Raw genomic sequence first — 12,787 nt, 5'->3', positions numbered from 1 at the left:
CTGCCAGTACGCCTTTTGTCAAAAATATGCCAGCCTTCCCTTTTCAGGCGTTGGTCCGCCCACACTAGACAGCGAAGTCTCCGGCTTTCCCTCAGCCTTCTTGACAATGGCTGACTTTCACGCCTCTCCAGAAATAACCTCTGAGTGTTCATTGTAAAAGACGAGCTGATCTGGCAACAGGGCTCCCACGCGTGCGTCTTTCCACGCGAGGTGCGCCCCGCGTGTCGCCTGGGTCCACACTGGCCAGCTCGCCCTGCTTTTAATGGAATTTCTGACATTTGGAATCTGCATAGATTCCATTCTTCCCACAATCCCTCAGCCACGAATAAAGCTTAGTCACCACCCACATTGAGCCCAGACTAACGCTAACATAGCAGGACGGCAATTTAAAGAATAAACAAGAATCGAGAGGTGCCAGCCAACGCACAGCCTAGGGCCACGCGCCCCGAGCCATTTAAGGGCTAGCAAAAGCAAGTCGGCCAACGGCTCAGCACTTCACCAATCACCGCACTTCTCGCCGTTGGTCCCGCCCCCACGCCCCACATCAGCCAATCATTGAGGAGCTGCCTGCCCGCCCACCCACCCACCCGCCGGTAGAGCCACGCTCTTGAACCACGCAGGCGCTCAGCGGCGCAAACGCCGCCAAATTATATTTTTAGCTCCCGGCTGAGCAGCGCCTCTCCTTGGCTCCGCCCCCTCTTAATTCCCAATGGTAGACGGAGTTTCCATTGCGTCATTGCGCGGCTGTCTGGGAGCCGTCCAGTCAGAGCTCGGGCAGGACTGTCGTAATTAAAAAGCGGCGGAAGTAGGTGGGCGGGTCATGACGCAGCGAGTTTCAGTCGTGACTTTTCCGGGGGCCTTGGGGCGTCTCCGCTTTTTCCCTTTAAAGTAAAACGATCCCCCGACGCACCCCCGCGCGTTCCGGGCCGGGAGGCGGCGGCGGGAGGCGGCGCTGACGCGGCCGCGCGCGGTCACGTGGGTGTGTTGTGGGGGGAGGGCCCGCGCGGTCGGTTCCGGGCGGTTGAACGAGCTAGAGACGAGCCAGCGAGAGGCAGCCGCGCCCGCCGCCGCACTCTGTATGCCGCGGTCCCCCGGCGCACCCGCCGCCGATAGTCTGAGCCGGAGGAGCCGCCGCCGCCGCCGCGGTTGATGTGGTTGGGCCGGGGCTGAGCAGGCCGCCAAGATGCCGCAGTCCAAGTCCCGGAAGATCGCCATCCTGGGCTACCGGTCTGTGGGTGAGTGGCTGGCTGCCCCTGCGGTGCCGGGGTCTGAACCTCAGGACGCGGCCCGGCCATGTGGCGGGCGGGCGGGCGGGCGGGCGGCGCGCGTTTCATAACCTCCATTTTGAGTGGAGGTGGCGGCGCCTTCCCCCGTCCCCAGGCGCGGCGGACAGGTGGCGGGGGCCGCAGGCCTCGAGGCAGCCCGGAGCAGCCTCGTCGGGTCCCCGCGTCTGTCCCGCCTTCTCTGAGCAGTCTTCGCCCACCTGCTCCCCCAATTCAACTAATCTCGGGCATTTCAACAAAGGAAACGGCTCCTTGCGTCCTTCACCCGTAGAGAACTTAGACCTTTTAAAGAAAACGGGGAAACTTCCAAGACGTTTGGCCACCGAGGGCAAGTTTGCGCCTCGAGGAAAGCTATCCTGAGCCCCTCAGCAGCCCGCTGGGGAGCTGCTGGCGGCCAGCGTAGGAAAGGCGAGAAAAGACCTCTCGGAACTCTCAGTGTCCCATTTTTCTTTGGGGAGAAAACAAGGCCAGGCGCTCGGAACCAGGCTGTTAAAGTAATTCAGAAGTCCTTTTGTTTCCCCACCACCACCACCAAGCGCTTGACATACATTTGAAGTTGCTCCTGGCAGTCACCTTTTTTGCCGGATAGAGGTGGGCCTGGGCGGGGTGGGGAGTGATCACGGTGTCGAGACGAGTAGTGTTCAGTCCGTCGTGTGAAAACAGGGCATTCGAACTTAACAGTGCTGCAGGGTGAGGCTTTATTGTCTTCGACCGACCGGAACCTGGGAATACCATGTACATCTTTATTACTGTTTGACAGATGTAACTGTCTCCAGAAAACGCACTTGGCACAGAGGGTCGGACCGCCGAGGAGTGGTGAAGCGGGAGGTGGGGTAGGTTGGAGTAACTGCCGTAGGAAAGCCTTCCCCACTGGACGGACTCCCCTAACGTTAGGCTTTCCATTCTGCTTTCTCGCCTCTGCTTTCCGCCTCTGGTGCCAGGGTCTGTGCTCTTTGACCAGGATAAGTCTCGGCCTGCTTACTCACCCTTTCACCATCTCTCTCTTCCGAGGTGGAGAGAACCCCTAGGGAGGGAGTGGAAGATCAGAGACTGTGAGATGGGGGTGCCTAGAGTGGAAAGGTAACTAACTCCTGCACGGGACAGTACTAAATGCGGTGGGGAAGAGAAGGTGGCTGCTTAACCGTTGCAGCCTTAGAGTTAACACGTGCAAAATTGAGGTTTCCATGTCTTTGAGACCATTTTCTAAACACCACGATGGAACTCCTGATCTAACATTGTTGGTTGTCTGGATCGCCGTACTGTTGCTTTTTTCTGAATTCCCTCGGAATTTGGAGAAGGGACCGTGACATAACCTGGCTCTTGATTGAGCACCCTCTTATCAGATAAATATACAGAGTGCTAACTCGTTGAAGATAGCAACCCAGAATGAGCAAGGCATAAGTCACAAGTAGCTGGGCTACCTGTTTTCAACCCAAGAGGATGTTCTAAAGGTCTGGATTTTATTCTCCCCTGAAGTGTTTGAATGGCAGTGGGCTTAAATAGGTGTAGTGTTTTGTCTCCTTTGCTAAAGAACTTATGTCCAATAGAAAGCCATTCTGCTTTCAGGCAGTCTTATGTAACTGAGGTGGTCCTGTCCTCTCACTTTGTAGCCCAGACTGGTCTTCCGGTGAAAGCCACACCAGGGCTGGGATAGGTGTGCCACTAGCCTTTTCTTCACAAACGTTTACTGCTGTTTGTTAAGCAGTGCTAGCCTGCGGAGGAACACAGAAATGTAGACCTATTTTCAGTGTCCTCTGTGTGCCTTATTTCCATATCCTGTCCTTGTCTCAGGAGTTGTTTTCAAGTGCAATAATTGAAGTAAAAGATACTTTGGAGAGGCTGTGTTACTTTCAGTGTTGCATTTGACTTTAGTTTGCTTTCATATGAACGGGAATAGTTTGTAGTTTCTGAATTCTTGCAGAGGAGTCAGATTGGCCTTTTGCCAGCACGATTGCACTTGCTAGCCTCTTTTCCGGGAATTGCCCACCATTCAGACTTCCCAGAACTTAGAAATGTGTTTGGTGCCAGAGTATAGAAATTTCAGTGTTTCTAGATTGTGTGTGTGTGTGTGTGTGTGTGTGTGTGTGTGTGTGTGTGTGTTTCTAAGCAGTTGTATTGATTGATGATAAGGCATTGAAATAGGCTCGTCTAGAAGCCATGCCTTTTAGAATGTTCTCTTGACTAGACTGCTTGGCATTGTTACATAATCATGCCACAAACTTTTATGTTTGCCTTCAGCAAAAACTGAAATGTGATTGTTTTATTATTAGGCTTTCAAATTTTTATTAGTTGAAACATTGAAATTTGTGCAGCTTGTCTCCTGCAGTCTTTTTCTGGTGCTTGCAATAGGGAAGTTTTTGAGGACATGTTACCTCCGTGTCGCCTGTAATCCAGTCTAGCTTTTAGGGAGGTCCTTTGTGTTCATTTTGGTGGTTGCATATGTAGCAGTTTCCTCATGGTGCATTGTTGCTCCTACAGCTGAGGAGTCCTTAACAGTGAGGAGCCAATCAAAACTGTCAAAGTAAACTGTCTTCAATCTGGCAGTCTTTCTCTGGAATATCTTCCAGAGTGTTTGGTACTCTGGTTTGCCATTAGACCATCTTTCCAAAAACTTATTTGCCATGTGTAATCCTAGGGATGGGATCACAGGAATGTGGAAGTTTATAAAATAAAATGAAGTGACTGTGGTTTGGTGAATGGCAGTTCACTGAGAGTAGATGAATTACCTTGTCAGAATGTGTCTGGTGCTGTTGGATTCTTACAGGGAAAGGTATCATAACGTTTGATAGTTCCCAGTAGAACACAGTTGTATTGGATTCTGTTCTGTTCTATTATCTTGTCCTTTTCTGACATAATCTGTTAAATTGTGGTGAGGGCTGGGAAGATAACTCAGCAAGGAAGGGTGTTTTCTGTGCAACTGTGAGAACCTGAGTTCAAATCCTAGAACCCATGTAAAAAGTTGGGCAAGGCAGTGTGCTTGTGGGGACCGAGACAGGAGGATAGCTAGCTGGGGCTTGCTGTCCACTTGCCTATCTAAAAAACGGAGCTCCAGTTTTAGTGAGAGACTCTGTCTGGAAATGGAGAAGAGGTAGAACACTTAATATCTCTCCTCTGGGCTCTGTGCAAACACACACACTTTAGTGCGTGTTTTTGTTTTGTTTTTTTTTTTTTTTAAAAGAAATTGTGTTTTAAACACTACATGCCATGTACAAAACCTAACAGTGTGTCAAATTAATATGTGCTTAGTAGCATGTGCTGTGTCTGCTAGGGGCCACTTTTGTGAAGCTTCATCAGTCCTATTTGTTGTTCTGTATAAAAGAATAAGCAGAGCTCACACTTGTGAATATGATTTTGTACGGCCAAATGTTATAACTTTTTAAAATATGGAACACTTCATAAATGTGTGTGTGTCATCCTTGTGCAGGGCCATGCTCATCTTCTCTGTGTGGTTCCAGTTTTAGTACCTGTGCTGCTGAAGCGAGCACTTACTATTCATTACTTTGTTGGGAGAGCGTGCTCCATCAGGCACGTGGAGGTTAGTGGACAGCTTGTGGGATTGTTCTCCCTTCCACCACATGAGTTCTGGGGACCCAGTTTTGATGTCCATGTTTTAAATGTCCATGTGTACCAAAAAATCCTGTGCTCATAGCAGTTCTCACTACTCAGCCCTGGCGACCACTAATTTGCCTTCTGTTTTCATTTACTCTGGACATTTCATGTAAATGGCATACTACACATATGGTACTTTGTGACTGACTTCTTTCATTTAGCCTATTCCAAGCTTCATCTATATTGCATATATACCAATATATGCTCCTGTTTGTAGCTGAATAATATTCCATTAATGTGAGTTTACCACATTGTCCTGTTAGATAAATGAATTGTTTCTATTTCTTGGCTTACAAATAATGGTGTCATAAACATTCCTGTAAAACATTCCAGTGTTTTCATTTCTCTTGGTTGTTCCTTAGGAATGAAATTGCTTGGACATGTGGTATCCCTGTTTGACATTTTGAGGAACTGTCAAACTTGTCCTCAACCTCTTTACATTCCTAGCAACAGTGTATGAGGCTCAGAATCTGTCTCCATGCTTACCCACTCTTTGCTTGGCTTTTAGCCACCTTAGTAGGCTTCAAAAGTATATATGATATATAAACAATTCTTCCACCTATGGTGGTGAAATTGTGTTTCCACTTTTCTTCCCTTGGTGTTCAGAATTGAGTCCAGGGCCTTGCTTGAGGTCCAGTTGAACTGTTTCCTTTTGCACTTTTTACTTTTGTTGTCCTACCCAGGGACCTAACAGTAGACAGTCTGAACATTTTATACTCAGCTCCTGCATGTAGGTTCATAGGACCCGCTAGAGGTTAATATGTGTGGTGTGAGCAAAGGGTACAACTTGTCTCAGCCTGTTAGTTCCTCATTGAATTCCTTAATGGAAAATGAATGTGCATGGATTTCAGGACTTGTCTTGAGATCTTCCTTCAGCTGCTCTGCTTGTCCTCACATCAGCCCGCAGTCTCCCTCATTACTGTGGTGTCATAGTCAATAGCGACATAGGAATCTTTGTTTTTTCAAGATTGCTTTGCCTGTTTTTAGCCACTTGTGTGTAGGACTAATTTGTCGATTTCTGCTCATAAATCAGCTAGGTTTTGGTAAGGTACTTTTCAGATTTGAAATCATCTTTTTTTTTTTAAAGATGTATTTTGTGTATGAGTGTTTTACATTTGTGCATACAGGTGTTTTTAAGACAAGAAGAAGGCAGTCCTTTGGGACTAGAGTTTTCAGATGATTATGAGATACTGTGTGGGTGCTTGGAAATGAACTTGGGTCCTCTGCAAGAGCACCCAGTGCTCTCAACCACTGAGCCCCATGAAAGATCTTAGACACGGTTTTTTGTTTTTGTTTTTGCTTTTGTTTTTTTAACAGTGGGTTTTCATCTGCTCCTGATTTCATTCAGTATGAGGTGAAAAATCATCCTTTAGCAGATGAATAGTTGAAAGGGGGTGATTTTTTTAATAGCTCTTTGAGATGGTAGTATATCTTTGATATGTACTACACCTCTGTAAGTAGTAGCCAACAGTGTCTTTTACTATGATATTTCTTTGAGACCGTGCACATGGGATACATTGGAGGCTAGAGGATGTATAACTTATGGAAGTTGGTTTTCTCTTTCTGCTGTGTGGATCCTGGGGTAAGTTTGTCAGAAAGCATCTTTATACCCTGAGCCATCTCACTGGCTTCTGTCAGTGGTTAGTCTTAGGTTGGTACTGTGTGCCGTCTGCAGTCTTATTGTTGAGTGTGCCCTGTTCCCTTTGCAGTAAACCACATTGTTCTGCTTTATACTCTTAAGTAGCCCTTGTACCCTACTGTGCTGTGGAACTTGGATCATTGGTCCACTGTTACACAGGTCTTCCATGTGTGGCTACAGTTAATATGCAGATACTTTAAAAATTACATTTGCTAATACTTTCACTAACTGAAGAGAAATCTCAACTATTAAAGTGCTGTTAAAAGCTGGGTCTGGAGAGATGACTCAGTGCTTAAGAACACTGACTCAGGGCTGGGTGGTGGTGCACGCCTTTAATCCCAGCACTCAGGAGGCAAAGCCAGGTGGATCTCTTAGTTCGAGGCCAGCCTGGTCTACAGAGTGAGATCCAGTACAGGCACCAAAACTACACAGAGAAATCCTGTCTCAAAAACCAAAGGGAAAAAAACAGAACACCGACCCGGGACTCCCGGCACCCACATGTAGCTCACAACAGGCTATAACCCTAGTTCCAAGGGGATTCAATGCCTTCTTATGGCCTCCTTGGGCAGTATACACATGTAATATAAAAGTATTCGTGCAGGCAAAACACCCATATACATAGACATTTTTTTTTTTTTTTTAACACTTTTCCAGGCTGGGACTGATGGTACAGGCCCATAATCCCAGCTACTTGGGAATCTACGGGAGGAGGATCAAAGTTTAAGGCTGGCCCTGGTAACTCCAAACTGAAAACAGGCAGGAACATTGGTAGAGCATCTGCCTTGTATGTTCTAGACCCTATGTTACTTCTCAGTACTACTAAAAGGGGCCTGGGAAGGCTTTTCACAATTCTGGTTTCTTCCTTAACAGTGGAATTTTGACATTGCACTACCAGTTTTTACTTGACTTGGTGAACTCCTTTTCCCACCCTTCTGGGTGGGAGGACAGTAGGGAAATAGGGTCTCAGTGCAGGCTAGCCTGTAACTTTGAGTAAACCTCCCTGACTCCTCCTCCAAGTACCAAAATTACATGAATTACTGTTGTGCCCAGCTAAGATCTTGTTTCCTTAATGTCTTAAAAAAACCAAACCTGCTGAATTTGAACTAATGATTGTTTTCATTCTTCTGAGTAAAGACGTGATAAAGTGGCTGGTGCAGACGTCTCTCAGTTACCCCATACTTGTCATGGGGACAGTCCTAGTTCTCTGTGTAGCAGAAGTGCTTATGCAGATACGGTTTCATTATGCAGAATTATTATTATTATTATTACTACTACCACTACTACTTCCACTTCCACTGCTACTACTGTGTGTGGCGATGCACCTGCCGTGGCTCATGTGTCAGAGTCAAAGGACAACTTTCAGGAGTCTCTTAGCTCCTTCCACTTTCTCATGAGTCTTCAGCAACATCTTTACCTCTTGAGCCATCTTCTTGGTCCTCTTGGAGAATACCAAAAAGATGTGCAAGGGGCAAGACTCAGTAAACTTAGTCACTGACTGTGTTCTCACAGGACACTGGTGAGTGAAAGTGGCCCCTTTTCCCTTTGTGAGAATGTGGTGATAGAGACTTAAGTGATTCACCACTTGTTTGTACCTTTTGTCTTGGTGCCTGCTGAGGGATGCCCACACAGGCATCACCACTGCATTTGCATCGTTTGTACAAATGTGAAAATAATGCAATGGCTGACATGATGATGTTTCCACCTTTATGAATCCTGGAGATGGTTCCAGAAGTCCAGAGACCACACTTTTGTTTGTTTGTTTGGTGGTTGTTTTTTTTTTGTTTTTGTTTTTTGTTTTTTTAGAGCTGAGGATTGAACCCAGGGCCTTGTGCTTGCTAGGCAAGCACTCTACCACTGAGCTAAATCCCCAACCCCGAGACCACACTTTTGATGGCTTGGGACTGTAGTATGCTGGGACCTTGCTACCCTCCCTTATATAAGGTTAAATCAAAAGTGGTGCATTGTACATACACTTGGCAAAGATATGTGTAAGAGCCACCTAGGAGAGGTTCCCTAGTATTTATTGTAAGAGCCAAGAAGGATTTAGTGAGGCGAGAAAGATCTTGGCATGAGTGAGGATGGAAGGAAGCTGGGGGTGGTAAAGCATAATGAAGTGAGAGTGAGAAATGAAGTTGGGAAGGCAAGCACAAGCTGCAGGGCCTCAAAGGAACTTTGGAAAGTCGTTTGTGCTGAGTAATAAGCTGTGAGTTGCAAAAGGAAATCTGTATACACCTTCCTTGGCCTCTTGTGATAAACTTTTGGATGTATTGTTTTCTTTGTACTTGGTAAAAGTGAAGTTTCCAACGATTAAATAAAATGCTAGTGGCAGCATACAGTCGGTATACTAAAACATGGTTTTTATAAATACAAGCCTCACTGAAAGTTGAGGGAGCTATGTAAATAAAAATAGCAGTTGTATCGCAAAATGAAAACCAGCTGCCTCTACCTGTTGTGGTCGAGGAAGTCATTAATGTACAATGTTTTTCTTAATTGAAGGTCCAAAATAATGAACTGTTGACTTCTAATATTGTCCATAAGTGGATTGTTAACCTAGTTCACTAAATGAAAACTGAATTTGGTCGTGATTGTGAGAATGAGAAGCATTATGAAGTATCACATTAACTCTTGACACTTGCTAAAGTGCCCGAAGGATTTTTCTTTTTCTTTTCGGTTTTTGTGAGACAAGGTTTCTCTGTGTAGTTTTGGTGACTGTCCTGGATCTCACTCTGTAGACCAGGCTGGCTTCGAACTCACAGAGATCTGCCTGGCTCTGCCTCCCAAGTGCTGTGATTAAAGGCGTGTGTCACCATCACCTGGCTAGCAGGAGAGTGTGTGTGTGTGTGTGTGTGTGTGTGTGTGTGTGTGTGTATGTGTACCTGCAGTTACTATGGTGTGCTTATAGAGTTCAAAGGAAAACCTAAGGAAATCAGTTTCTTTCCTTCCATCCCGTGGGTCACAGTGATGGAACTAGGGTCAACTGGCTTGGCATGGGCACCTTTACCTGCTGAACCCTGTCTTGTTAGCCCCTATTTGGCTGTTTTTTTAAACTTTATTTACTTATATTTTATGTGTGACTGCTATGCATGTATACCAATAATCTAGGGACCATTGTTGTCAAGATTCTATTTCTTTCCATGCTTTTCGTTGATTTCTGCGACTCCTTCCTTGTGTTATCCTAAAATCCAATCTTTCCATTTTGATATTAATAGTGTCCAAGTTTTCCACAGTGAAATACAAGTCTTGCCAGTAACAATCTCTGAAGTCTCCAGAAGCAAGATGGGGCCCCACAACAACAATGATTCTACCCGGTCCATAATTGAACCTAAAAATACCACTCAGTGATCAGCTTTGGACTGCAAACTCTTCAGGACAGTTCCAAGATGAGATGGTCCATCACACTACACTTCTAGCCAGAACCTCAGATAACCTTACCCATTTCTCTTAGACTGGCTATAAACATTACAGCTAGTTCTATTTAGACATAACCGTTTATCTTTCTTACAGGACCCCACAGAGATATCGTTACCCCCTAAATAGCAAGAAGCAATTTTAAGAAAACAATGCTCCCTCTCCCAAAGGTTTCATTTTTCTCAGGGTTATAGATAAGTTGTTATAGGCTTGGGGGGGGGGGTGGAACAATAAAATTTAGACTCAGGATTCTCTTTAAGAACAGAAAAAAAGGGGATTGGAGATTTAGCTCAGTGGTAGAGCACTTGCCTAGCAAGCACAAGGTCCTGGGTTTGGTCCACAGCTCTGGAAAAAAAAAAAGAAGAAAAAAAGGAGAATAGTAGGAATAGGATATTAAGGTAGATTGTTGTATCTACTAGTAAACTAATTTAGCAAATTATCAGCCTTAGATAATTTGTACTGATATGGATTCTTGTATATTGATATAAATTCAAAACTAATTGTCCTATTGTACACATGTTTCTACTCCTATTTGAAATATTTTGTATGTTGATATAAATGTAAAATTATATTCATCATACTGTATGTATGTTCTACCTCTGTTTAGGATATTTTGTATGTTGATACATATTAAGGATATTGTTATCATATTGCACTATACATTTCTACCTCTGTTTAAGATATTTTGTGTATTGCCACAATTTTGAGGCCATTGTCCTTATACTGTACATCTGTTTACAGACTGTTTATCTTGATATGTGAAGCCTTAGTCCTTAGGTTATTTAGGTAGATAAGAATTACAGATTGGGGCTGGAGAGATGGCTCAGGGGTTAATGGCACTGACTGCTCTTCCAGAGGACCTGGGTTCAATTCCCAGCACCCACATGGCGGCTCACAACTGTCTGTAACTCCATTTCCAGGAGATCTAACACCCTCCTACAGACATACATGCAGGAAAAATACCAATGCACATAAAATAAAAATAATTCATTAATAAAACTTTAAAAATAGAATTACAGATTAATAGTCACCCATGATTGTCATATCTATAGTTACGTTAGTTTTTCCGAATGTACAGAAACATATGTCAGATGAGTAGGTAACTAACACTTCATAGACCTGGAGAATATGGCATTTAAATGTTTTTATAACTTAGAATTCTGTTGACAGGAGACACGATTGCCCCTTGCAGCACCAATCTACTCCTGAGAGAATGTTGGGTTTTTAAGACACTCCGTTTGGAAGTTTGTCTTCTTGGCACAAATGGCCTGCTGGGCAAAGAACTGCCCCAACCTTGACTGCTGATACCAGATTATATTATAGATGGTTGTGAGCCACCATGTGGTTGCTGGGAATTGAATTCAGGATCTTTGGAAGAACAGCAAGTGCTCTTAACCCCTGAACCATCTCTCCAGCACCCTGACTGGTTTCAAGATCTAAATCACATATGAAACCTACTATAAAGAGATTAAACTATAGGTTCTCTTTGTTGGTCATAGTTTTTTATAAGTGACTGAATTAAGATATACCTAGCAGTGCCAGGTGTGGTGGTACATGCCTTTAATCTTGGACTCTGGAGATAGAGGCAGGTGGGTCTTGTGAGTTTCCTAATGTGTGATTTAGAGAACTAACTGCTCTGGTCCTTATGATCCTGGATTGGAATAGGAATGCCCAGTGCTGCTATTTACATGGTGGGCAAAGATACAAATCAAATCATCATTAAAAATGCTCCCAAAGAGAGAAGACCCACAAAATTCAATTTGCCAGCATAGTCTAAAATTTACATTACAGGAAAACTCTAGGAAAAAAAAAAATCACCCAAGCATATAGGTTGAGAAAGATTTTCCGGGAATCTTAATAGGATGTGTTTTCTCTGAGAGCTAATTCAGCCAAACTGATCCATGGGTAGAATTTTTTCCTCTGTCTTCAGTGTCAGTTGAACATTGCCAACCCTACCGTAGAGGCTTTTGGGGAGCTGTCCCTGAAATTGTGGACATGTTTCTGGGGGAAGAGTCCAGGCTTTGTCAACTGTCCATCAGGACTTAATTCACTCCACAGCTGGACACACTGCACTGTTGGTTGTAGGGGTAGTCTATGGGCTTAAAGTGCCATGTGCTATTTACTCAAACAAATGTTGGTTAAATGTTTAAGTGTGTTCTCTATCCGTGTACCAAGCATGTAACTAGTATGCACTCACTAGGCTAGGGAAATCCTTGAGAGAAACAATCAGAGCCTAGGGGTGGAGGAGTGTCTTTCATGAAAGTACAGTGTGGTTCCACTAGTCCACTAGGGCGTAGATGAGCAAACTGAGTGGGAAGGAAGGTAGAGTAATGTGCTTTATAGAACCTGTTAAGTTACAGACTTTCCCTAGAAACAGTGGGAAGTCAATGAAGGCTTTTAAGCAACAAATATAATAATGATCTCTACTAGGCATTGTCTGACTTTCTGCAGCAGGCCAGGTAGTGAGTTATTTTAAGCTTTGCAGGCTAGATGCCTCCTATTGCAACTATTCTCCTTTGCCCTTATAATGTAAAAGCAGAGGAAGGCAGTACATTGACTGTAGTTGTGTCCTAATGAACTGTATCATGGGTTTGAAATTGGAATTTTATCTGATTTTCTGATACAAAATACTAGTCGTTATCATGTCCCATCCTCATCCTCATCATCCATCCTTCCACAGCCATTGAAAGATAGAAAAACATGCATGCTTGCTTTTAACTCATAGGCTGTACTAATAGTAAACAGATTCTGAGTCAGATTTGACCCCTGGTCCATAATTTGTTTTACATCTCTAGAAAAAACCTGTACTGTGGGAAGAGGGTGGGGCAGGCAGGAGTAGAATTGGAAA

The 12,787-nt window shown here is 44.5% G+C and overlaps 1 protein-coding gene and 1 non-coding gene across 2 annotated transcripts in view; one reads left to right on the top strand and one right to left on the bottom strand.

The window, feature by feature from the left end:
* Window positions 1-815: 815 nt before the first annotated feature.
* The window catches only part of Rheb (Ras homolog, mTORC1 binding), a 46,604-nt gene continuing 34,632 nt past the window's right edge, over window positions 816-12,787 (top strand). The window contains exon 1 of the mRNA XM_036182410.1: window positions 816-1,235. Within this exon, the coding sequence (XP_036038303.1) occupies window positions 1,184-1,235 (52 nt within the window). The 5' untranslated portion in view covers window positions 816-1,183. The remainder of the gene's footprint in view (window positions 1,236-12,787) is intronic.
* LOC118580921 lies at window positions 4,661-4,768 on the bottom strand. The gene has a single exon (XR_004944582.1). It is a non-coding gene; the product is annotated as a U6 spliceosomal RNA (small nuclear RNA).

The sequence above is a fragment of the Onychomys torridus genome, chromosome 3, assembly GCF_903995425.1.
Source record: "Onychomys torridus chromosome 3, mOncTor1.1, whole genome shotgun sequence".
Classification (NCBI taxonomy): domain Eukaryota; kingdom Metazoa; phylum Chordata; class Mammalia; order Rodentia; family Cricetidae; genus Onychomys; species Onychomys torridus.
The sequence above is the reverse complement of the archived record's forward strand: the minus strand, read 5'-3'. Positions and strand labels throughout refer to the sequence as shown.